The sequence below is a fragment of the Camelus bactrianus genome, chromosome 4 (genome assembly GCF_048773025.1).
Source record: "Camelus bactrianus isolate YW-2024 breed Bactrian camel chromosome 4, ASM4877302v1, whole genome shotgun sequence".
Classification (NCBI taxonomy): Eukaryota; Metazoa; Chordata; class Mammalia; order Artiodactyla; family Camelidae; genus Camelus; species Camelus bactrianus.
In genome coordinates, this window is record NC_133542.1 from 75,370,443 (window position 1) to 75,394,075 (window position 23,633).

Sequence of the window (23,633 nt, forward strand, 5' to 3'; positions counted from 1 at the left end):
CCGTCCGCTGGGGTGGGAGCCTGAGAGTCAAAGGCGCGGTCCTGCAGTGCAGACTTAAAGTCCTCACCGCGGTGGGGGTGGGGGGGGGGAGGCGCGTGGCAGACAGGCCAGGAGGGGCTGTGCCCCTGAGGTATGTTCAGATGGACTTGCCTGGGCTGCACTCGACTCCTGATGAGCCTCCTAGAAGCTGGCGCTCATGCAGGGCTGGTTTCTCTGCCAGCCGCTCCCCCCCACCCCCAGGCCGGGCACTTCTGTGCCTTGGGTGCCGCGCCCCTCCCTCTTGCTGGGGGGAGGGGGGCTTTTCCTGGCCACCTTTCCAGCGCACCCATGTGATAGGTTGTCCACTCCATTCCTGAGCACGAGTGCGCCTTTGTCATCCTCAGCAGCCTCCCTGTCAGCACCCCCACCTCTGGCGGCAGCCTGCGCTGGCCGTGCAGGACTCAAAGCACATTTCTGAGAAAAGAGCTGGGCTCTAAAAACCGCCCTCAAGCCTGGTTGTGTTCCACGCTTCTTTATGAAGCTCAGTTTCCAGACGGTCACCAGTTTCATTTGCATTAATTTGAGCTTTAACCTCACTTGCCAAGTGAGACCCCATTCGTCTAAACTCTGATGGCTGGTACTAACTGCTTCACTTTGGACCCATCAGGTGTATGTAATGGCCCCCCAACCACATGAAGCTCAGTCTCAAAGCTAACACACGTCTGTGTCACATTAAATCTCTTTTCCATGATTTTGGTCAGAGAAAACACCCAGAAAGAATCCATAAATTCTCATTTCAAGCCCTGTTACCACAATTGATTCAAAACTCAAACGCACATTCTTCTGAGCACAATTTTATACATTCAGACAATCTGAACAGTTTCTAAAGATTAGATGGGATTGACTGCCTTCTCAGTGGAATTTCTCCCACTTGTACCAAAAGATTGGGTGTGTATTGCTTTAAAATCTACATTCCACATTTTGGAAGCTGACGCTAATAAAAGTTTGATAGTCTACTTCTTGGAATTGACTTTCCATCGTTCATCATGGTTCACTCAAGTCTGAAGTACTCAGGTCTCCTCAGAAGCCCCTTTTTCAGTGAACACTTACCTGGGGGCAGCGGACGAGGCTGTGGGTGCACGGGCAGCAGAGGTAGATCACGTGAGACCAAACATGCTGCCTTTGAATGTGACAGCCTCTCCTCATAAGAACATTGAAAGAACAGGGTGTGTATACAGATTGTTTCTTTCTAGGACTCAACCTTTAGCCAGAGAGAGTTTGAGAGTCAATATATGTATTTATTTAAAAATATAAATACTGAAAAATAAATAATTTAAAAGACTAGATTGAATGCCCCTAGATTTTCCCACATTCAAAGCCTGCACTGTTTTTAAGAGATGGGCTAAGACACAAAGCAATGATGGGCTCTAAATCCTTTGAGGAAGAAGAAATCTGGAACATGGCGGGGTGCTGGCCGAGGCGGGCCAGGTGGTGACATCAGAAGCTTCTAACGGTTTCTTTGACCGGGAAACTCACCTCTTACATGAATGCCATTCGCCTCTGAAAATGGTCTGAAATCACTGAGACCAAGAGAGGAGAGGGAGGTGGTTTTGTGGCCCTGAACCACCGGCCCCTCCTCATCCCAGCCTCAGCCGGATCCTGTCTGTGGTCCCTGACGTGGGATCCGAGATCCCAGGGTCACCCAGCCCCGGGCAGCCTCCTCCCCAGCACTACCGGGCGCCCTGAGCTCAGACAAGACGGGCAGCTGCTGGCTGGTGTTTAGGGGCTGCAGGGAGGCTGCGGATCTGGACATGCAAACGGAGGTGAGGGCTCGGCAGCCAGGCGGGAAGAGGAGGCGGCGGCTCGGCGGCGGCGGGGTGGAGAGCCTGCGAGCCGCTTGAAGCCGCCCTGACGCCTAGGCTGACAGGGACTGTGGGCGAGCAGGCCAGCGTCGGGCCGTGCGCGGGCCGCCCTGTGAGGGGAGCTCCGGGGGTGGTGAGTCAGTACGCACGGGCTGGTCCCATTCCAGGAGCGGCTCATCCTGATCCAAAGACAGGGAGAGGTCCCAGATGGCAACCTCCTCTCTCTTCCAGGGAGTCTGGGCCAAATACCCTCCCACGTTGCAGGTGGCGAATCCCCCTCCTTCGGCAAACTTCTCAAGAAACAGTACAGATAGTACTCGAGTGCTGGTTCTTGAGCACTTGCTGTCTCTGCATCTCTTTGGAAATCCGTCTTTTAATTCCTATCAGGTACAGTTCACGGTCAAACTTGCCAGCAGCCAGCGGGATGCTGTGGGGAAGGAGCCGTCAGGAGGGCGCCGGTCTTCCGAGCCGCTCCTGCTTGGGTGGTGTTTCCTGCGGGCGGCGGCGCATGGAGGAATGGGGCCCGGGGGTTCCCTCGGCCGCCTGGACCTGCAGGCCTCCGCCCACAACGGTGCCAGACCCTGCCTGTGGCGGGAAGGCCCCTGCAGGGGCTGTAGGGTGACCCCTGCTGTCCTCGGGCTGCTCCGGGCGAGGTCCCCACCCTCTGGCATGTCACTTGCATATCGAGCACTTCAGGCAACCAATGCCAGCAGCCCCCACGTGGGGCTGCGGGACCCGAGGAGCCACACTACACTCCCAGCACCCCCCACCCCGCCCCAGGAGCAGACAGAGGGAGGAGGCCTGGCGGGATACTGACTTGTCTCTCCCTGGTCTCACTCTGACCCGGAACAGGCCGTACACGGGGCGGTGGTCGGACGTCCTGATACCGGGGCAGGAGGCGTACTTGATGGGGCGAATGTCGTCCTTGTGGCGGCTCCGGTACATGACCCGGTCCTGCCCAGAATACCCAGAGGCAGCTTTGCTACAGGCCTTGGCCTGCTTGCCCGTCACCCCAGCTGCTCTTGAGCAGAGTCCCGAGTCAACGCCCACCCTCAGGAGGCCCTGCCCAGAGCCCGAGCCCCAAGCCTTGCTTACAATGGGCATCTGGGCCCTGGACGGGGCCAGGTATGCCTGAGGCCTCTCCCTCACTGCTCTGGGGCAGCATCTCCTGCCCAGATTCAAACCCTGCACACACTCCCAGCGCCTGCCCAGAGCCCACCGTGCGGGCACCTGCCCCGTGCCAGGCCTCCTCTGGGCCAGCGAGCCCCCCTTCAGAACAACACTTGGAGGGCAGCCCCATGGGAGGCAGAGCTGAGTGGTCACTGGCCCGGGGCTGAGGCTGGGTGCTGGCTCACCCAGGTCCCCGCCCTGGACAAGAGGGTATCCAGTCCGCCCCGTGGGGGGCCAGCCCAGGCTCACCGTGTAGGACGGAGTCCTCTGCTTGGAGGTGGTGTCGTAGGAATCCTTCCCGATGTCAAACTTGTACGACGGAAGAAAGTGGATGTCTGGCTCTTGGAAGCCCTTGAAGATGGACCCTGGGACAGCATGGAGCCCAGGGTCACCCCAACCCCAGGAGTGCCACCCCCTGTCCCGGGCGTCAGCCTCCCCTGGGCCCCACCTCTCTTCATCTCCCGGGTGAGCTGGTCGCGCTGCAGCAGGGCCTGCACGTCAGCCCCCGGGTCCTGCTTCAGGATGGCCTCCACCGCCGCCCGCCCGCCGCTCAGGCGGAAGTTGAAGTCTCCGAACCAGAACACCCCATCGAAGCGGGTGGTGACATCCGCTGGGGTGCGAGAGGGAAGCACATGAGCCCTGCCCTCCCCAGGCCTTGGCAGCAGGGACTGGTCTGTGTCCCCCAACCCCCAGAGCCACAGCGGGGCAAGGACACCCTGGGGAAGAGGGTGGCAGCCCTGAATGCTGTCCTGGGGGCTCAGGGCTGTGAGGGCCAGACTCCGCAGCATTCTGGGGTCATGTTTGAGTCTGTGACTTTCCTTCTTTCATTTCAAGTGGCTACAGTTGCCCTCGGGTTCCCAGCTTCTCACAGCACAGACGGGAGGCAGCGGCGAGGATCAGACCCGGGCTGGCAGCTGCATGGACACTGCCTGGCCTGGCTGAGTAGGTGCGCATGGTCACTACTTGCGGGTGGGCAGGCACCAAAGCCTTGTGACTCTCCAGACTTTCCTGACCTCGATTCTCAAAAGCTCTAAACAGTCCGTCCCCACTGAACTATCCAGGGGGCGAGGCAGCTGCTGCAGGTCTCTGGGGTAAAGCATCTCTCAGCAGCACTGCCCGGGCCGCTCACCTGCGTCGGAGCGGTAGGGGCTGGTGTCCGGCACGTTCCGGGGCAGGGCGAGGCCCTGGATGGTCTTGCTGTAGTCCACCAGCCTCTCGCTGACCTTCCCATCTCCAGCTGCAAGGATGGTGTGGTGAGGGCCTCCACAGAGGCAGGTTTCTGAACCCAGGCCTGGGCACCTGGGGGGTACGTCCTGGGCAAAGACCCCCCCCTTTGCCCTCTGAGAGTGCTCTAATCACACGGCGTCTATGTGGGGACCCGGCCCACCAGGCTGACAGCACCTCCCAGCAGACCTTTCCAAGCTCAGGACGGAGCCCATCTGGATGGGAGGCCCCCGTGAGGTCTCCTCTTAGGTCCTGGGAGGCCAACGAGGGACCCGGCACCCTCTGCCCCCAGCCTGACTCTGGCAGATGGCACCCAGTGTTGGGGCAAGACTTACAGGTGAAGTGCGAGGTGATGAAGAGGAAAGAGGTGCCGAAGAAGGTGAAGCCGACACCCAGGGCGCCCTTGGTTTTGATCTGGGACACGATGCGTGTGGTCACCGTGGCGCTCTCTACCTCTGCAGGGAGGGGAAGAGCGCTGAGCCCCAACATGGCCGATCGATTCCCCGTGGTTGCCATGGAAGGGGACGCGGTGCAGCTGGGCCACCTACCTGAGCAGAACCAGATGAGGTCCCTGCGGATGAGCACAGACAGGTACAGCGCCCCGTGGGCCGTGGAGAACAGCATGACGTAGTGCGGGCCCAGCGTCTCCTGCAGGCGCGCCTCCCACTCCCGCCTGCGGTGAGGAAGCAGTCGGCCTGGGAATGGGGCTTCCCAGCTCCGCCAGCCCCCCGCCCCAGCCCCAGAGAGCCCCCAGGAGCCGGGAGGGAAGCAAGCTCCTCTTCCTGTGGGAATGCGGTGATCGAGTAGCACAAGAGGTCCACCGGGCCCTAGGAGACCCGCTTCCTCAGCGTCTCCGGTGATGGTCACAGGCCCATGTCCTCCCGCTGCCTCCCAAAGGTCTCAGTGATGGACGGGGCTGGTACCCCAGTGGAGACTTGAGCAGAGGCCCAGGGAGAGCTCCAGGGCCGGGCAGGAGTGAGGCCACCTCCCCTGGAGGCCAGGACCCCTGGGGAGCAGAGCCCCCTCCGAGTGTCTGTGCAGTCGGGGCACCTCCGCTCTGGCCAGGCCTCCCACTGCTGCTCGAGGGGTGGGGACCCCACTCCCCTCACCAGGTCAACTCGCAAACACACCTGAGGGCCACCGCCAGACCTAGGACAGGTGAGCGACACCACTGAGGGCTGGGCTCAGAGCCAAGAGGACGTGCCAGGCTTCGCTGCCCTCACTGTCTCTTAGATCAGCTATTCACTTACAAGACGGTAGATCTCATTTATTTAAAATTCTGTGAGTCACCATTTGAGAAGGAAAAGCTTCCAGGCTTGGCCGTGGCCTGTGTCTTGCCCCACACGGGGTTCTCCAGCCACAGCAGCTTCGGCCCCGAAAGCCCACTGGAGCCGCTGTTCCCAGGGATTGGGTGGGATCAGCAGCTCAGAGACGCAGGGCGGGGCAGAGGCAGGAAAGTGGGTGAGCCGCCTACCTGTCGGAGCAGCCCTCCTGGACCCCCACGACATACAGGTCCTGGGCATAGTCGGCCTCGGCCGGTAGCAGGAGCTCGTCCAGGTTCGGGGGCAGCTCCTGTGGGAAAGCAGCAGCGCCCGGCAGGGGCTGGAGAGGCTGGCACGCAGGGCTCCTGCTCGGCCTGCAGACCCCACGGCCTCTCCCAAGGGAGGGGAGTCCCTGGTCTGTCACGGCCCAGTTGGCTCCCCTCTTCGCCATGCCCCCCCCGCCTCGGCCCTGCCCACAGTGCAGCCACTGTCTGCTCTGCTGCATCCAGCCCCGAGCCTGGCCGTCCCCTAAGTGGGCTCCCCGCCTCCCTCCCCTGTGCTTCCGCTCTCACTGCAGCCCCAGGGAGGGAAGCGAGCCCCCCTGGTCTTCACCCCAGCTGCTGCCGGCCCTGCCATGGGCTGCCGGCCGGCTCTGGCCCTCTGGGCCCAGGGTGAGGGCCATGGGTGGATGGGCAGGGTGGCTCCCTGAGGACGACGGAGCCACCAGCCTGGGCAACTGCCTCCTCCCGAGAGACAATCACTTCTGTCTCGCTCAGGTCACTGTTTTGTGGGGGCTGCAGCCCTGCGCCATTTCCTCCCCGCCCATCACCCTGCTGTCAGCCCAGGACACGGCTGCTTCGCTCCTCTTGGCAGCAAACACACTGGCACACGTGGGCGATAGCCCGAGCCCCCACTGGTGGCCAGTCATCTCCTTCACCCAGGTGTCAGGGTCACCCACAGTCTAGAGGACGTCCACGCCCAGCCCCACAGGCAGGGGGGAGACCACTAACTGTGGGAAGGGCGCCCCCGGAGACTCAGGCGCTGGCAGCACAGGAGGCCGTTGGGACAGCGTCCATCCAATGGGCTTCCCCAGAAACCAGCATGCAAAGCCCCAGCCTGGCGGCCAGGATGCTCACCTAGTCCACAAGGACTGAGGGAGCTGAGCGCCCGGCTCGCAGTGGGACCCTGACGGGGCGTGGTGGGGCAGAGGATGGGGAGCCCCGACCAGTGAGGGACTCACGATGAGAAACAGACTGGGATAATGGTGCAGACGCTGCTCTGTGGAGGACAGGGGTGGATGTGTGTCCCCACATGTGCCAGGATCCACGATGCACACAGGAGTGGCCCAAGGGGAACCGTGGGCTTGGGCTGCCTGCAGTGGCTGGGCCCTGCGACGGGCGCCACAGGTGGGGAGCCTGTGGGACCTCCGCCCTTCCTCTCAGGTGTGCCGTGAACCTAAAGCCGCTCTAACAACACAGTGTGTGTGCAACAGAAGCCCTGGGCCCCTGAGCCCCGTCGTCAGGGTGGAGAGGTGGCCGAGTCAGTGTTACGGGCAGGAGGCTCCTCGGGGGTGAGGGTGACGGGCGAGCTGGGGAGGCCCTGGAAAGAGCCTGGCAGGAACCCTGGCCCCAGTCAAGGTGGGAGGGGGCGGCCTGCTTACCTTCTGGCCCTGCATGTTCCAGGTGGCCACGAAGAGGGCCACACTCCGGTCTGGGAAGTACCGGGCGAGCTCATCCGCCCCCATCAAGGCCCCGCTCGCCAGGAGACTCCCCTCCAGGTAGCTCCTGTGGGGACAGGGACAGACTGAACTGGGTGCTGGGGGTGGGAGCGGATGGCCCACAAAGGGGCCAGGTGCAGGGCACGCCTCGCGGGCAGGCCTGTCGGCCTCAGGCCTCGGTTTCCTGAAGCCTCTCTCCCAGAGCTGGGGTTTCCTAAGGACCCTGCCAGCTGGCCCGGAGCCGAGCACCGGGGTCCCCTGCCCTCTCAGGAGACTACCAGGTCCGCAGTTCCACAAACACCAGACTTCCGACTTCTCTTTCTCACCTCCATAGGTGAAGGGACATGAGGGGACATTCTGGGCTTTTTTGTGGAAACTCTTAGAGGCAAGGCCCTGGGAGGGCCACAGACAGAGGTCGAGGTGGGCTTCTGGCTGTAAGCAGACCTCGGGGAGGACGCCGGCCCTCTTCTGAGGGCCTGGCCTTGGCCTCGTCCTCAAGCACTGGGAGCGCACACGTGCTGCACGTGACACGCGGCGGTTAAATCCACTTTCAGATTTTCAGAGGACACCACCTGCAAATGGTTAACAAGGCCCCGACAAAGAACAAGAAAGGCCCGCCCTGCCCCACTCTTGCCCTGAAGGTCGCACTGACACTTTGAGCAGCTGTGGTGTTTCACTCTGGGCCACCAGTCTGTCCCTCTTTCACTCGGCTGACAGCAGCCACCACCCATACGGAACCGAATGACGCATGCCGTGTGCCAGTCAAACTCTACTTAGGGACACCGAAACCTGAGTTCCACGTGACTTTCACACATCACAAAGGGTGTCAGTACTGCCTCAGTGTTTTGTTTCAACAATGTGAGAACCGTTCTCGGCTGGGGGACCGCACAGAAACTGGTGGCGGCTGCGCCGGCCCGTCCCGGTCCCGCCCAACCCCGAGTGCGTTCCTGCTCCAGGTCTACAGGGGCTGCTTTCTTTCCCGTGGGGACCAAGTCCAGCTCCTCCGCACCGAGGCCCTGGTGGCCGCCTTCTCCATCCCTGCCTGGGCAGGTGAGCAGGGGGCCAGCTGGGTGGTGACGGCTGTGTCCCCTCCCTGCTCTAATTTTCCCTCCTCCTCTTGAGACTCGTTCGCGCAGGGAGGCCCCTGCGTTTTCCCGCTGCACTGTCTGCGGGCCTTTCTCCGGGAACCCTCCTTCTGGAAGGAGCCCACTACCAACCCAGCTCTCAGTCAGGCTGGTCCCTGGATCGGGACCCCGGCAATGGCCACACCCTGGGTTGGCCTGCTCCGTCCCTGACGTCTTCTTAGTTCCATGACAGGCCTCCTTCCCCCATGCTGCCCACACTGGGGACACTGGTCATCAGGCCTGTGAAGTCCCAGCTCAGACTCCTTTGTCTCCCAAGTGCTCGTGACAACTCGAGGCTGATTAGACCTGTTCCCATTTCCTGACGGATGTGCCCCGATCAGCTCCACGTGTCCCGTTCCCCATCCAGGGGCACCAAGATGGGTTGGTGGGTGCACATGGCATCGCCTGATGGGCCCTCCTCTGAGTCATCTCCCCTCATCACCGGGACCTGCAGATGCCCACTCCTGCCGGCACACTTTCTGATTTCTTCCGAGGCCCCTCCCTGTTTCCTGACATGTCCCTGTCCAGTGTTGAGAGCACATCACGGGGGGCTGCTTGGGCTCTGCGATGTGATGAGGAGAGCCACCGGGCGCTGCGGTGCAGGAGGCCTGTGTGGGGGACTTGTTCCTGCAGCTGGGCCAACTGGGTAACCACCAGCTTGGCCTCTGTCCTGGGGTCCACTCTCACCTGGTCAGACAGGCACTTCCGCAGCAAACGCACCCCTTAAGCCCTGGTCTACTTGCTGGCCTCCACCTTCCGGGAAGGTGGACACCCCACCGTGGACACCCCAATCCCAGCTCGCTTGTTCACCAAGGGTTTACACCATCTGATCGAGCTCCCAAGAAGGGAAGGGGCGCCTGGGGTCAAGCCTGAGTCAGTTACCAGAAACCTGCAAACTGCTCACGCGCTCTTTTCACTGCAGCTTGTTGAGAAAATCTTAGCTTTCAAAGAGGCGCCAATCCCTCTGAAGGAGATAAGGTCTGGAGTGTGGCTCCCAAGCCCCGGGCTCACACAGGAGACTCTTGAAGCCTGACCAAGCTTTGAAGGACATGAATTTAAGCACGTCAGGAGGGAGGAACCTCACTGACCGTGTTCAAACCCCCTCCACTGCCTGTAGTGCCATCTCCTCCAGCGGGCCGTCCGCTGCGTGGCCAGAGAGCAGCCCCTCCAAGGGCAATTCCCTGGGTCCCCGGCCCAACCTCGGCCAGATCTGGGCTGTGTGCAGTCTGCGAGCCAAAAATCGCTTTTACACTTTCAAAAGGTTGGGGTTAAAAATAAAAGTACTTTGTGACATGAAGAAATGACATGAATTCACATTTTGCTGTCCCTGAACAGTGCCCCTGATGCACAGCCATGGCCATTGATGTGTGTGTCCCACGGCCACGGAGACCACGTGGCTTACAAAGCCCACCCCTGTCCGAGAACATACAGAGGGTCTGGAAGAGGGAGGTGTCCCCATCAGTCCACCTTTGCTGCTTGTAACTTTGAGATGTGTTTCTCATTTTCTATAACACGTGCTACATCTACGTAAGTTGCGTATAATTCAGACAGTATAAGAACACTTCAAATGCGCAAAGAGATCTTGCTCTTTACGAGAAACTCACGGTGGATGAAATTAACAAAGGAGCTCACTTTGTGATAATAATAATAAACATTGCCCCTCCCTCGCTGATGGAGAGAGCAGGAGGGAGCCTGGGGACAGCGGCCCTCACTCCAGGGCTGGAGAGAGACCACCTGCCTGGCTTCTACTGCTCAGCTCACCAAGGGAGGAGAGAGGGGAAGACGGCCCTCTGTCTGCCACCTGACCCCCAGAATCTGCAAATATGACCTTATTTGGAAACAGGGTCTGTGCAGATGTAGTAAAGGATGTCCTGGAGATGAGATCGTCCTGGGTTAGGGGAGCCCTAAGTTCTTACAAGAGATGAGAGGCACGTCTCAAAGTTGGGGAGGCGCTAGGTCAAGGGGGTCAGTGGTGGAAGAGCTGCTCCAGCACCTCACATGCTTTTAGGAGAACCTTCCCGTGGTTCTCATGGGACCTGCATCTGAAGGTTAACACAAAGGCAGCGGACGACACCCCTCCACCCCGGAGGCCCTACCTGCTCCGGACGTCCTTGGCACGAATGGGTGCCAGGAGGCTGAAGGTGGACTTGGCCGAGTGAAGGGAACAGTCGTCGTTGGCCAGGGGGCTCGGGGGCCGGCCAGGGCCGAGGCTGCTGTGGGCCCGGAACAGCCTGGCCTGCAGGCGGAGCTTGTAGTCCGCGTGATCCGAGTCCACCTTGTTTGCTGTCCTCAGGGCATTGGAGGCGACGTTCTGGTCCATGGCAGGCAGCGGGCGTGGGGGAAGTAGGCTGGCCAGCCTGGGGGTGCTCCCAGCCGAGGCCCCATCCCGGTGCAGGAGGTCCAGGGAAGTGCTGATCATTCCAGAAAGACAGTTCCCCCACGAGGAGGGGCCCCCACCCAAGCTGCAGGGGGCCCTGCGGGTTGTGGGGATTTCCTGCAGGGAGGTGCTCAGGCAGGGTGGGGAGCCACTGTGGGTGGGGGTCCCGGGGGCCTCATCCTGCAGGGAGCCCCTAGAAGGGCTGGCCCCACTCCGCCCAGCCAGGTCCTCCCGGCTGGTTCGAAAACGCCTCTTCCTCCAGCCCTTCTCATCCAGGGACAGTGCTCGCTCCAGCCGGGGCCTCGTCGGCGGCTTCGGTGCGAAGGCTCTTGCCTTGGCATGTGGATCCTCATCGGTGACTTGTGCTGGGATGTTAGGAGGGAGCACTGGGCTCTTCTCAGGTGCCTGCCGGCTGTCAGGCAGGGACCAAGGGTCGGGGACGGGGTCTTCCTCAGTGTTTGGGAGCTGCCCCTTGAGCATCCTGACTTCAGGCTGCAGATGCCCCTGGGCGGCGGGCTGCTGGGGGGCAGCCTCCGAGTGCCCCACACACGCCAACTCAGATGGCATAGTCCAGGGGCCAGCCCTCACGGACGACAGCAGCTGAGCCGACTCAGAAGATGGCTCCTCCTGGGGCTACTGGCAACGCCCAGTGTTAGGGGTGCGAAGTCAGACGTCGCTGGGTGAGGCACGGAGGAGAGGACCGGCAGCAGCTCCCCTTCAGGCCTGGGGTGGTCCGGCACCACCAGGGCTGGCTGCTGCATGGCTGGAAGCCCTGAAGGTCTGAAGTCCCCGACTGGAACCTAAAGGAAAGTGTGCTATCAGCCTGCCACCACCGTGGCCCTGATGCCAGTTTACTGTTCCTAAAGGTGACGGAGCTGACAGGTCAGCAACAGGCCAGCAAGAAGTAGCATCTAGACGTTCTGGCCTGCGGCTTCCTCCTAGAGGTGGGTGAAAGCAGGAGCAACTTAGGATGGTGGAAGTCCACCCTCCTGAGGGGCCTGCTCTTCCCGTGGGGTGCGGGGGCATGACCAAGTAAGCTCCCCGTCGGCGCAGCCTCCGATGGGGACCCTGCCGCGCTCCTTCCTCCCGCAGCCAGGCGGCCCCGCCCCGCTCACCTGCGCGCCCACCACCATAGCTCGGCCCGCAGTGCCCGCCCTGAGAGCGGGCGACCCTGAGCAGGTCAGCGGCCCCGGCTGCGAAGGCCCCTGACTCAGGACCTGCGAGTCCAGCCTGGCCGGCTGTGGGGCTCCTCAGGGCAACGACCGGCGCGGGGCCCCGGCGGAGGGGCAGGGAGGGGAGAGGAGACCCGCGCCCAGGGGTTCCCCGCGCCTAGGACCCCGCGGTCCGCCCCGCGCCGAGGACCCCGTGCCCCGACGCGCGCCCGGCCCAGGATCCCTGCACCCCCGCCCAGGGGTGATCCCGCGCCTGGTACCCCTGGGCCCCGAGCCCCCGCCCCGGACCTCGTCCAGGACTCCCGCCGCGCCCCCGCCCGGGGGTCACTTCGCGCCGCACCCCGCGCCCTCTCCCTGGGGCCCCGCGCCCCGTGTCCCCACCTCTCAGAGCCGCCTGCTCTCCAGCCCGGCGGGCCTCGGCGGCCGCTCCCCGGCAACCGGCAGGCAGGGCGGCCGGGACCCGGCGCCTGCAGCGGCCCCTGGCGGTCGGAGGACCCAGCCGCGCACAGCGAGGATGGGGGGCGCCCCCCGGTGGGCGCCAGTGCACCTGCGGCCTCCTTGCCTCCGCCCCCCGCCCCCATGCCCGTGCAGGTATGCGGGCTGGGGCCCTTTCGGACAGAGGGAATCCTAGAACACTTGGTGTTGCCCGGGGTCCCCAGGGAGCAGCACTGCCTCATCTCCTTCCCACCAGGAAGGGTATCCATGTCAAACCCACCACCCTTCAGAGGCGTCCTCCTTCCTCTGCCCATGAAAAGCAAGGATCGCGAACAGGCTCAGGTGGCCCAGGCGCCTCTGTACAATAAAGTGCAGGTGAGCACGAGGGTGTAGCTCAGTGGTAGAACTCATGCTTAGCGTGCGCAAGGTCCTGGGTTCAATCCCCAGTACCTACACACACACAAATAATTAAAAAATACGTAAATAAGCCTAATTTTCTCCAACTAAAAAAAAAAAAAAAAAATTGCAGGTGCGGCCCAGGGTTCCCAGGCCTTGCAGAGGGAGACTCACTGGCTCCCAATAAACAAAAAGAGGCAGGGTGAAATGCTTGAGAGAGCAAAATATTTTATTTAACAATTTGCAGTGTAACAATTTGCATTTAGGAAAAATAGCAGCTCCCGCCTCAGAGGAAGCTTCTTGAGTCAAAAGTCACTGGCAGTCGACACAGAATGATGGGCAGGGCTGACGGGGGAGCTGATGGTGCCAGGAGGGTCTCAGGTCCCAGGAATGAAACGGAGCGCTGACCAAGGGACACGGCAGACTGCCTGTCAGCGAGGTGACAGGAATATGGATCAGTCACAGATCTGTGACGCATTCTGGAAACCACTGTGGGTCTCTCCTAGGTGACAAGTGACCCTGGAAGACAGGCAGACCTTGCCGGGTCCACACACAACCTCACAGTTGGGTCTAAAACTCCAACCAACCGTGTTCCCCCAGCGATCTACAGAAATTACTTCCTAATGATTTTTATAAATATTTAAATATTTTCTTTAGTCCCTTTAGACTTAACAAGAATGTGAAGTTTTAGAAACAGTCGGTGAAGCCTTAAAGCTCTGAGCCCACAGGAGGAGGTCTTCCTTGCGGCCTCATGTGGCCGAGAGCTGACGCGTTAGCTCCCCCGGAGCTCGGTGTGGGAGAAGTTCAGGGGCAGAAAGATCAGGTTCCAGAGCTTCCGTCAAGAAATTATTTTAAGCTACTTTTTTCGAGATGTTACCAACTCCTTATATGAAGTCAACCAGGGGAGAGGAGCCAGTCAGCGGGGCTGTGCTGTGAACACCGCCCAGGAGGAAGCCCCGCATCGACTGGTTCGGGGAGCACGGCGACCCAGAGCTTCCGACGGGGAGTCTGACCAGGCTACGCACACGTACCTCAAAGTCCCCCAAGTGACCAGGTGTTAATGTGGCTGACTAGCTGGGCTCAGTCACGTCAGAACACAAGTTCCCTGTGGCTCGTTCCCCGCCATGGAGCCGCCCCTAGGGACGGGCAAAGACAGCTCCTTCGGCTGCGTGGAGCCCCTCACAGGCCGGATCAGGCCGGATCAGGAAGGTTAAGTGAAGCTGGACCCAGCTCTGCTAGAGAGAAATGCACTTCAGTAACCAAGGCCTCCCGCAGAGCCTGACTGAACTCGCTGAATTAACCCCACATTTCCTTTGAGAGGAACGCCCTCCCAGGCTCAGCCACAGTGACGTGGGAGCCCACTGCCTCTGCGTGTAGGGTGGGTGTCAACGCCTCCCTCTGAGTCAGAGGTCCACCACTTCCTTCTAGCATCTTGAAGGACCCCGTGGGGTGACTTGGCAATAATTCACTGTTAGGTTTTGAGAGATGCCTTAGTTACGGAAAAGCAAGGTCCTCCTGTAGCCAAGATGTTTGCAGCTTTGCTTAGTGTAACATCCTTAAATGACTAAGAATGTTGGATCCTTAAAAGGAATGAAAGATTCTGAGTCAAAGATTTACTCTTGTCATTCAGCATCTTAAAGGTGTGGAATCACTGTTGGCGATACTGTGTAAAGACAGGTGGTGAGGAGGAAATGAAGGTACTTCTGAATCACGGCCGTCCATTTGGGAACAGAAGAGAGGTTGCAGGCAATCGGCCTGAGCTCTCGGTGGAGGGTAATAATTTCAGGGTTCCAAACGCTAATCCAGACGGACCATTCTAGCTCAATGCTGGGTATCTCCTCTGGCCAATCCTTCCCGTCCTTGAACTTCCCAAGGCAGCAGAGGCCTGAAACAACACAGACAGCACTGACTTCGCACACCTGGCCCCTCACCCCCAAGGTGGGCCACCCTCCATGAAGGATCAGCGGGTCAGCGGAACAAGCCAGAACAGACCATTTCTCTCAACAGACACGCATGTTCTGCGTGTTTTGTTGCTGCAAACCCGTGATAACTGACCAAGGCAGTACCCCGTCTTGACATCCCCTTCAAGGGTGCCTGCAGTCTCGTCAGGCTGACCCGACAGCTGAGTGCCTAGACTCCAGGGAGGGCCTGGGGCCGGCCTGCTACTGACAGGACACAGGGACGCCCATGGGAAGACAGTGGACATCTACTCCTGCTCCCTCGAAAATCCTAACTGAAATGAAAGCCAGGGAGCGTTTGTAAAGGCATAACCCATAAGATAAAGATGACAGGAGAGGAGAAAACAACCATGGAAACCTGAAGTGAACAAGCAGGTGGCAGCCCGGGGACCAGGGGAGGGTGCAGGCGGCAGGCCGGGAAGGCCACCACTGCCAGCTGAGGCAGAAGCCCGTGGCTGGGAGGAGAGAGGCTGGGGCTGCCTCGGGACAACCGGGGATCAGGGAAGGTTACACGTTCTGAATGCCAAGACCTCCCGCAGACCTCGTCCCACCCTGAGCTCCCCCTAGACGGGCAGCCGTCTTTACTCTGCAGGAAAGAGCCTGGAAGGGAGGAGAGAGAAGGCAGGTGGGGAGAAATGAAAGGGAACACTCAGGAACATTCCCTGCCTGGAGGTCACAAGTACCAGGTGAGGGGTGGCCAAGGCCAACAGGGGAGGGAGGTGGACCAGCAGGAGGTGGCAGGACCCCGGGCACAGTGGCGGCGTTCATACCCATGGCGGTGGCGGCGAAGGGAGAAGGGTGAGCAGGCAAGTCGGGGTCATCGGTGGGGGAAAGGCCTCCTCCAGCTTCCCACCCGCCCCTGAGGGACAGCCAGGGCGCTTACCTGCGCAAACTGGGCAGGGTTGTAGAAGGGCACTGCTCCCCCGGGAGGGCCCCCTGTAGGGGTGTGAGCACTGGGAGCCTGAGAACCACAGAGAGTTCATCTCAACAACTAACTTACAAAGTGGTTTGTGTTTCACTTGCAAATACACTATTTCTGGGTCAGGATTTGTACGACTTCTAAATATGCACAGAAGCAGATCTAAATACTTCTTGCAACACTGGATTTAATTATTTAGTGGTTCAGAGAGAAATGGCGAACACCACAGCAACATGCAGAGCACAGCGCTTCAGAGACCACAGCACGCAGGCGAGGCAGTGCGGCGCCCCGAGGGGCCCGCTGGCATCAGCTGGAGCAGTTAGAAGCGACTTCTGGCTACTTCAGCCCAAAGTATGCAGCTACAAAATCCAGTGGTTTAATATGCAAACCAATCACACGAAGCCTTTCTGCCGAGCAGTGGGCAAAGCTTCGTTCCACGATACGCGTGAAGACGGAATATTTCCTCTACGTCCCACCCAGACTGACCACAGGGCAGCGGTCACTGCCACCCCACCTGGCCTAAAACAAAGCTTCTCATGCTCCGTCAGAAAACAAACTCCTCCTTTCAACTGAGAGCAGCCCGGCTTCTGAAACACACACACATGTAAGGCTATGCCTGAGGCTGGTCATTTGGAAAAATCAATTCAGAAAGTGTAGGAGTCCAGAACTTGCTGGTTCACTATGAACGTTTTCATTCAATTCGACTGTCAGTGTATCTGGATATCTAGCACCACCCTTCCAGAAGGTTTAAAGACAGGAACACTGCATCCTCAGTCGTGTGACGGTTGGCTGAGACGAGAGGTAATGTTAGACACCGAGAGCAAGGGACCAGCCAGCACAGCGACACAAACAGCCCAGTTCAAGTCCAAGTCCAGTGAGAACGGCCAGCCACAGGTACCTGGTTAAAATGCTGGCTGACTTCACGTGATAATGAACTCATTGAACTACAGCGCGAAAGCTACAAAACAGTAAGAACACACACAGAGACAGACAAATCAAACAATCAAGATGCAAGTCACTGCTCCAAGCTGTCAGTGTAATTCCAGAGCTTATGAGGCCATCAGAGTCAATACAATTCATTGGGAAAAAGCCAGAGTTAGCTTTAAATTCCTATTTTAAGGTACAGTTTTTATTAAGAAACACCACTGGCTCAGGGGAAGGAGTCCGGCCAGCCCGGGCCTCAGCCAGCATGACCTCGGGGCACTTGACAAACTCCACACAGAAGCCACGCTGGCTGGTGAGCACGTACTCGACCCCTTGCTCTGTCTGGAGCCCCCAAACAATTCTGCTGAAACAACTGTGACTTTTTAAGAGCACAACACTTTCAAGTTCTCAAAAGTTCCCAAGCTGCCTTTTTCATACCCATTAATATCCATTTTAAAGGAAAAAATTGTTTTGACAATAAAAACGACCTTCCTCAGCTCAGAGTTTCCACAGATACTCTCACCCAGGGCCATTTACCTCTCCCCCCTGGGAGCCGTCCGCTCTGGAGGGGGGCAGTTCAGAACCAGGGAGCGGGGCCGCAGAACTGAACACCTGCCAGGAAAAAGAAGAAATGCAGCCACCAGCACACCCCAGGGAACCAGAGTCCCCACAGGAGGCAGAGCACTCGGGCCGGCCCTCTGCCCAGGTTACAAGCCACTCTGCTCCACGCACAGCGCTCCTGCGTGTACCCGCAGAGTGGGGCCGGCCGTCCCACAGGTTCCAACACCACCAGCGCATCCCTAAGGAGGGCCCGCTGTGCCCTGCAACGGCCTGGTGACTTGATGGTCTTGTCACCGTATCCACCAAGCAGGAGACTGAGGCTTAGGTAAGTGACTTCCCCAAACTTTAAATGGCAGTTAATGGAGAACCAGGGCTGAAACCCAGATCCATTCAACTTCAGAGACCATATGCTAAACGACTGTATTTCACACATACGTTTTAATTATTCAAAAAAATGTCTTTACTATTGTGATTTCAGCAAGACAAAATCACTGCGTAACACGTACGTGGCTCTAACCTGCAGCCCCCGGAGGACATTCAATAGCAAAGAGACTCCCGGGAGACACAGGGTGCTCTGTGCACACGATGGAACTCAACGCGCAGAAGACCAGGGCTGACTCCCCACTGGGCCCTCCCCTCTGTCCCACGGCTCCGCTCACCTTGGGTTCTGACGCAGACTCTCGGTTGGCTGGACCCCCAGCTGGTGCCTGCCCTTCCCTGCCAGCCCCCTCTGCAGGTGGTGCGTCCTCTGCATCTGTGGAGGAGACAGTGTGAGAGGTGGTCATTTAGTCCAAAATCTTGGGGGGCGGGGGTGTGGTTCACTGGAAAGAAGCCGAGAAGGGTCCACACAGTGCCCGCCCCAATGGAGGCAATGGGAGACAGACCCAAAACCCAGCACAGGCCAACCTCAGGCTCTCGGCGCGCTGGCTGCTCGTTCTCCTTAAGGAGGTTAAAGCCACAGGCTCTCAGAAAGAGGGTCAAAGGTCAGGACGCCAGGGCTCCCATGGGCACTGCTCCCGTGCTGCCTACCTGGGTGTGGTCCGAACAGGTGAGCTGGGATCGGGAGGGGGGCAAGCGGAGCAAAGAAGTCCGAGGGGGCCAGCGCTGGCTCGCTCCGCTGAGGGCCGCCCGGGTTCAACACGTCCACGTAGCGTGCTCTGCTGCCGCCTGTGACGGGGAGGGAGCGGGCTCAGGCCAGCACAGTGATGACCGCTTCCACTGCTCCAAAGGGCAGCAGGAGCCCGCAAGCCGCAGGGGCGGGGCGTGAAGGCGGGCTCTCCGGAGGGCTGAGCACGTGTGCGGCATCTGGCCTGGGGTGAGGGCCATTCGCACCACAACGCTCCCAGAGCCCTTCTCCGACCACGGGACCTGCTCACTAGTGGCACCTGGCCTCTGAGGCCTGTTTTAATCTCTAAGAGACCTGGTATCTTCCTCCACGACTCATCCTCATACAACCAGGATTCCCTCCTGTAAGGTGACAAACTACCATCTAACATGTGCCTCATCATTGCTAAACTCTGGCCTATCTGTAGGACAAATTAACCAAACTCACTCTGATCTCTGGTTTGACTTTGTTACCTGCTTTTCTAGAAAACATGTTCACAGAGGCTCTGGGGGGCCCTCCGGGACAAGGGTGGGCAGCTTGCGGAGCCTTGGGAAGTGATGTTGGAGGCGGGGGCAGAGCCTTCTTCTGTAAAGGAAAAGACCACTTCAGAAATCTGCTCTCGGACAAATGCAGGCTGAAGCCTCTCAGAGAGCGCCCCCGCCCAAACACTGAGGGGCCCCCTCCGGTCACGGCAAGTGCCCCCAGCTCACCTCCTCTTCCGGCTCGTTTACATCCACCCATCGGTTCTTCTTTTCATCCCAGACGATCTGCCACAATTATGCAAAGTAAAAACAAACAAAAACAAAAACAAAACACTCAGTCGTTGAAGCAGAGAAGAACTAGAACCCGATTACTTGAGAGGCACCTGCTGGGTTCATCCTGAAGCTGAGACGCAGCGTGCAGACCAGCGGACGGACGTGCTACACGGCGCCCACCGGCTCCTCAGTGCCCCGCTCGCCAGGCTTACCGATTTGTTCTTGTCATCTGGCAAGTAAGCTTCTGTCCTTCTCTTCCCAGGCAGCCAACGAGAAAACCAGGATTCACTAGTCTAAATATAAAAACCACCAGAACAACCTTGAGAACATCATGCTGAGTGAAGTTAGCTCAACCCAGAAGGGCGATCCTGCAGGAGTCCCTGAGGGCGGGACCCAGGAGTCAAACCCACAGAGACAGGAAGCAGATGCCCAGGGCGGGGGCGGGAAGGAGGAGCTGGTGTTTAGTGGGGAGTTTCAGTCTGGGACAATGAGAAAGTCCTAGCGACAGCTGGTGGTGGTTAGACTATGATGTGAACATATCTAATGCCACAGAACCGCACACTAACAACAGTTACAATGGTAAGTTTTGTGTATATTTAACCACAACTTAAAAAAATTAGAATAATCATTTGCACTATGGAGCTTTTCATTCTAAATGCCAACAAGTGAGCAGCCTATGACCATCTCCCATCTGAGGAGTGACAGCGCTGGGACAGGTGGCAGAGAGGTCCCAAGGACAAGGCCCTCGGTGCTCCCGGGTGACCTCACTTGTACTAAACCCCATACGCTCCCCCAGCCTGCTCCCCTGAACCTGCAGCAGAGTGATGCGCCTATTGGAGTGGGGAGGGGAGTAACTGCTTACTCACAGCTTGTTTGAAGGCCGTGTTCTACCTTGTGGTTCATGCATGTCTGGCATTACATTTGTGCTTACCTAAAACATTGACTATTAAATTAAAGTCTCATGAGCTGAACTTGAAGAACCATGTTCTTCATAAGCTACCGCCAAAAGTAAAAGGCACAGACCGGGAGGAGGTACTCACAATACACAATACACGGGACATCAGGCAGGACTCGGAGCCACAACAGGCAAAGAATTGCAGGTGACTGAGTGCCCAGCTACGGTCAGGGGAAGACGGGAAGTGGCCCCACACATAAGCGCAGAGGGTGGCAGGCAGCACGTGAGACGTGTTCAGCGCCATCACTTGCCAGGGAAATGCAAACTAAACCGCAATCAAGTGTCACCAATCCCGGCAGAACGGCCAAAACGAACAGGGTTGACAGCACAAGGCCCGCGGGGACGAGGACTGGACTGCGGCTGCCACTGTGAACAAAGAGGCTGCCGGAGGGGCCCCTGGGACAATGCCCAGGGGACTGGCTGGCAGCTCACTCCAACCTGGACACACAGCTGTTTGTGACCTCGGGGCACACTCGAGAGAAACAAGTGCCTCTGCCACCAAAAGATAAGAACGCTCATGTGGCTTTATTTCAGAAACTCTAACCTGAAAAAGCCCCAAACATCCAGTGTTAGGAGAAAGGGTGCATAAAACTGTGGCACAGACGGCACTACGCCATGATGACAAGGGTGAACCTCCTCTGCACGAAGCTGGGAAGCAGCCAAAACTAAGCGGTGGAGCCAGAGACCAGAACGGAGGCCACCCTGCAGGGGTGGACGCCCACAGTCCTGGACTCGTGGGGCCCCCAGGAACTCCGATCCGGGGGTGGTTGGTCATACGTGGACACAGACTCACAGAAAGGGCCACACGCTTTCCCACATGCTTACTGCACTTTGAGAAAATGTCTGGCTTAAACGAAAAAGAAACAAACGCTCCGTCCTCGCTTCCAGTGGCTGAGCCCCCTGCCCAGCCCCGGCCCTGCCAGCTGGAGGTGGGCTGCCCATCACCTTCTTAGGCTCCTTGGTCTCTTTTTTGGCCACCTGTTCAGGTCTCTTCATCTCGGGCGCCGATGTCAGGGACGGAGACGGTGGCAGGGACCTTGAGCCGGCACCCTCCCAGGCTGGAGGCGCCTCGGAGTTGAGCGGTGTCCTCGAAGGGCCCTGTCCCAAGGAAAGACGGGGGCAGGCTCACCTGGGGCACTTCTGGGAGCCCTCACAGTGCTGCCAAGAGGCTCCTGACCACGATGAGCAGAGGGGAGTGAGGGGGCACTGGGGAGAGACTTTTCATAGAGCTGTACAATATTCAAGTGTGGATTCTGGAGCTGAATGGGACTGCTGGGTGGGAACACATGGGTACCTATGTGCATGGAGGACGGGACTGGGCAGAACGGGGTAGGTGTACCTCCAAAGACACACTTCTCTGAAAATACTTACCCTGGGTTAAGATGCTGTTTTTAGCACAGTTACCTGCCACCCTTGCTTTCCCGGGGACAGAACACTTTAGTGGGAGAGCACACAAGGAGAGTGTGAGCTGCAGCCACCCCCACCGACGGGCCCATAAAGAGCTGGTGTCTGTAAAGAAGCTTCCAGAACGCGGTTGTCGCCCCCACACCCCCACTGGGATCACAGCACAGATGTGCCATTTATAGCAAACATATCTGATCAAGTCAATCTCCATTTCAAAAAGCCACTGAAAATTTTAGGGATTCTATGGTAGAAAGAAACGCAAAAGTTGGGGGAAGTTCTCCATTTTAGAAAAGTTAAAATTGACAGAGTGGTTTCATTATAGACAAGCACTCCTTCCTTAAAGCCCCTTATTTCTACAGCATTAAACCACCTTTTTCCCTATGGATGTTTTCACCATGTCTTCATGGTCTAAGGACTCAAGCTTTCTCTTTAAGAAACAATGGAAAAAATAATTCCATAATTTTAAGTATCATCTCCCTACTTACAACTTAAGAACAGAGTCTGAGTACCTCTTCAGTGGTGTTTATGGAAAACAGTTTTTAAAAAAGTGGGGAAGTACCATATGAGCAAATTTTCCACCAAAATCCTCTTCTCTTGACTCCAGAAGTGAGCTTCTACAGGGACCATCTTGCGGCATCGCTCCTGTCAAGGGAAAGGAACGGCGTGACCTGGCGGGGCCAAGCACAGAGCCGGGAAGTGAGGCGCCGACGGGGGACACACAGCTCCTCCCGGCCATGCCTCCCCAACCCTGTTTGCAGAAACCAAGACGGAAAATGTTCCCGGACTCGTGGAGACGGTTTCTTTGTTAAAGCCGGGCTGTCAGGAAGACAGTCAGGTGCAGGTTGGTGATGGATCTGCCTCCCACGAGGAGGGCACAGCTTCCCGTAAGGTTCACAGGGGCCGCAGGCCAGGCACCTCGATGCCGGCCTGCCCACCCTGGCCACCCACTCCCACTTCATGTCCTAAAGAAAACCAGGTCACCAACCTTGGATCAACCCAGTCAGCCTAGGACTTCTGGAGTATTGGGTACACACTAAGTAAAAGAATTTGCTCCAAATCTCTCCCCAGTCACCTCCTTGGACTTAAACACAATTCAGCTCTTCCCCCAGGACAGCGCCTTGGCAGACCCACCTGGGACCTGGCTCCTGGGGTCCGGGAGCAGGTGGTCACTCTCTTGGAGAGGTGGTGCACCAGGCGTCAGGCCAGGCCCCGGGTACAGAGCAGCTGGATCAGGCCCTGGGGACTCTGGAAAGCCAAGTGCAGGCCCGGGGGGTCCATAGCCAGGGCCCGGCTCGACTGGGCCCATGGGTTGTGGCACTGGGAACATCGGCACCCTGGCGGGGATGGCCGATTGGCTGTCAGGGAGCATCGACGGAGCTGCATGGAGACATGGACAAGAAGGTTTAAGGTGCTGAGCTCACTCTGGTCACCTGAAAAGCCATCTGGCAGCTACTAAACAGCCTCTCGCACATGCCCAGCAGGACACGTTTCCTTCGTTAAGGAACAGGAAATCAATCATCAAAGCACAAAGGCTGAAGTTGCTGGGACATCACTGGTCTGGCTGGGCAAAGGTGGAACATGCACCTTTCAGGGCCAGGGGCGGACATCATTCAGCGGGACATAGGGCATGGGCTCAAAGCCACAGTGCGACCCCAGCACAGCCGGTGAGCAGCCTCCTGGCCCAGAGCTGGCTCTCCATGCTCCCTGAGTCCTCTCCCCACCTCCTCCACCTCCCAGCCAAAGAGGCCACCTGCCCACTCACCCAGACCTTTAAGCTGGGAGAGCAGCAGGCTCACCAAGGAATAAAGCAGAGAAAGGCATGCTGGCTCACCTGAGGGCAGCAGCCACACGTCCTGGCTGAGGTGCTCGGCGCTGGGCCCGGGCGGCACCAGCAGTGGGTTGTCGGTGCCCAAGCCCGCCAGCTGAGTGAGGGCCAGGCCGTCACACTGCCCTGCCTCAGAGCTGGGGGTGCTGGGACAGCGCAGGGGGAAGGTTCCGTCCTGACTCCACACCACGGTGCCCTCCTAAGGAGAAATGCGTCACTGGACGCTGACCCCCGACCCGCTCAGTCTGCTGGGCTCCAGGGAGCGCCAGCCTGGCCCGGGAACTAGGGCTCTGACAAATGCGTGCCTCCAGAACTGTGCCATCTGCCCCACACCCTCAGTGTCAAGCCCTCTGACTGGAAGCAAACCACACCTGGACCTGCTTCTCCACCCGCCGCAGCTCGGCCAGCCAGGCAGGCTCCACAAAGAACTCCTCCTCCGGCTTCTCCCTCAGCTGAGGATCAAAGAGGCGTAACTGGGAGGCAACCTGGAAACAAAGGCCATTACCACG

General features: G+C 58.7%; 2 protein-coding genes across 8 annotated transcripts in view; both read right to left on the reverse strand.

Moving 5' to 3' along the window:
• Nucleotides 1–1,253: 1,253 nt before the first annotated feature.
• On the reverse strand, nucleotides 1,254–12,377 carry INPP5E (inositol polyphosphate-5-phosphatase E). 3 transcript variants are annotated; one of them, XM_074362551.1, is made up of 11 exons: nucleotides 12,269–12,377; nucleotides 10,435–11,515; nucleotides 7,158–7,281; nucleotides 5,710–5,807; nucleotides 4,784–4,908; nucleotides 4,571–4,690; nucleotides 4,141–4,248; nucleotides 3,460–3,621; nucleotides 3,261–3,376; nucleotides 2,659–2,795; nucleotides 1,254–2,268 (listed from the first exon to the last, which is right to left on the reverse strand). In XM_074362551.1, exons 2-11 carry the CDS (start codon nucleotides 11,280–11,282, stop codon nucleotides 2,136–2,138), a joined length of 1,971 nt encoding a protein of 656 aa, XP_074218652.1. In that variant the 5' UTR covers nucleotides 11,283–11,515; nucleotides 12,269–12,377; the 3' UTR covers nucleotides 1,254–2,135. The 3 variants fall into 3 exon arrangements, with proteins under 3 accessions (XP_074218652.1, XP_074218650.1, XP_074218651.1); XM_074362549.1 differs by having other exon boundaries at nucleotides 1,254–2,795; XM_074362550.1 differs by having other exon boundaries at nucleotides 1,254–2,795; nucleotides 10,435–11,653; nucleotides 12,269–12,367.
• A 552-nt stretch (nucleotides 12,378–12,929) lies between these two features.
• The window catches only part of SEC16A (SEC16 homolog A, endoplasmic reticulum export factor), a 33,345-nt gene continuing 22,641 nt past the window's right edge, over nucleotides 12,930–23,633 (reverse strand). For 3 of the 5 annotated variants that reach the window (XM_074362545.1, XM_074362544.1, XM_074362546.1), the window contains 14 exons: nucleotides 23,496–23,609; nucleotides 23,131–23,323; nucleotides 22,431–22,676; nucleotides 21,859–21,941; nucleotides 20,841–20,993; nucleotides 19,153–19,233; nucleotides 18,896–18,952; nucleotides 18,659–18,770; nucleotides 18,110–18,247; nucleotides 17,740–17,834; nucleotides 17,057–17,131; nucleotides 16,494–16,553; nucleotides 15,560–15,637; nucleotides 12,930–14,603 (listed from right to left, as the gene is read on the reverse strand). In XM_074362545.1, the coding sequence (XP_074218646.1) occupies nucleotides 14,535–14,603; nucleotides 15,560–15,637; nucleotides 16,494–16,553; nucleotides 17,057–17,131; nucleotides 17,740–17,834; nucleotides 18,110–18,247; nucleotides 18,659–18,770; nucleotides 18,896–18,952; nucleotides 19,153–19,233; nucleotides 20,841–20,993; nucleotides 21,859–21,941; nucleotides 22,431–22,676; nucleotides 23,131–23,323; nucleotides 23,496–23,609 (1,554 nt within the window). In that variant the 3' untranslated portion in view covers nucleotides 12,930–14,534. The remainder of the gene's footprint in view (nucleotides 14,604–15,559; nucleotides 15,638–16,493; nucleotides 16,554–17,056; nucleotides 17,132–17,739; nucleotides 17,835–18,109; nucleotides 18,248–18,658; nucleotides 18,771–18,895; nucleotides 18,953–19,152; nucleotides 19,234–20,840; nucleotides 20,994–21,858; nucleotides 21,942–22,430; nucleotides 22,677–23,130; nucleotides 23,324–23,495; nucleotides 23,610–23,633) is intronic. The other 2 variants (XM_074362547.1, XM_074362548.1) reach the window with 2 other exon arrangements.

Bases quoted from the DNA above. Each gene is read 5' to 3' on its own strand.
- INPP5E (XM_074362549.1), bottom strand. From the start codon at position 11,282: ATGCCATCTGAGTTGGCGTGTGTGGGGCACTCGGAGGCTGCCCCCCAG. The intron at 4,249-4,570 runs GTAAGTCTTGCC...CCATCCTTGCAG, and splicing joins CATCACCTCGCACTTCACCT to CTGGAGATGGGAAGGTCAGC. The intron at 3,377-3,459 runs GTGGGGCCCAGG...ATGCTGTCCCAG, and splicing joins CACCCGGGAGATGAAGAGAG to GGTCCATCTTCAAGGGCTTC.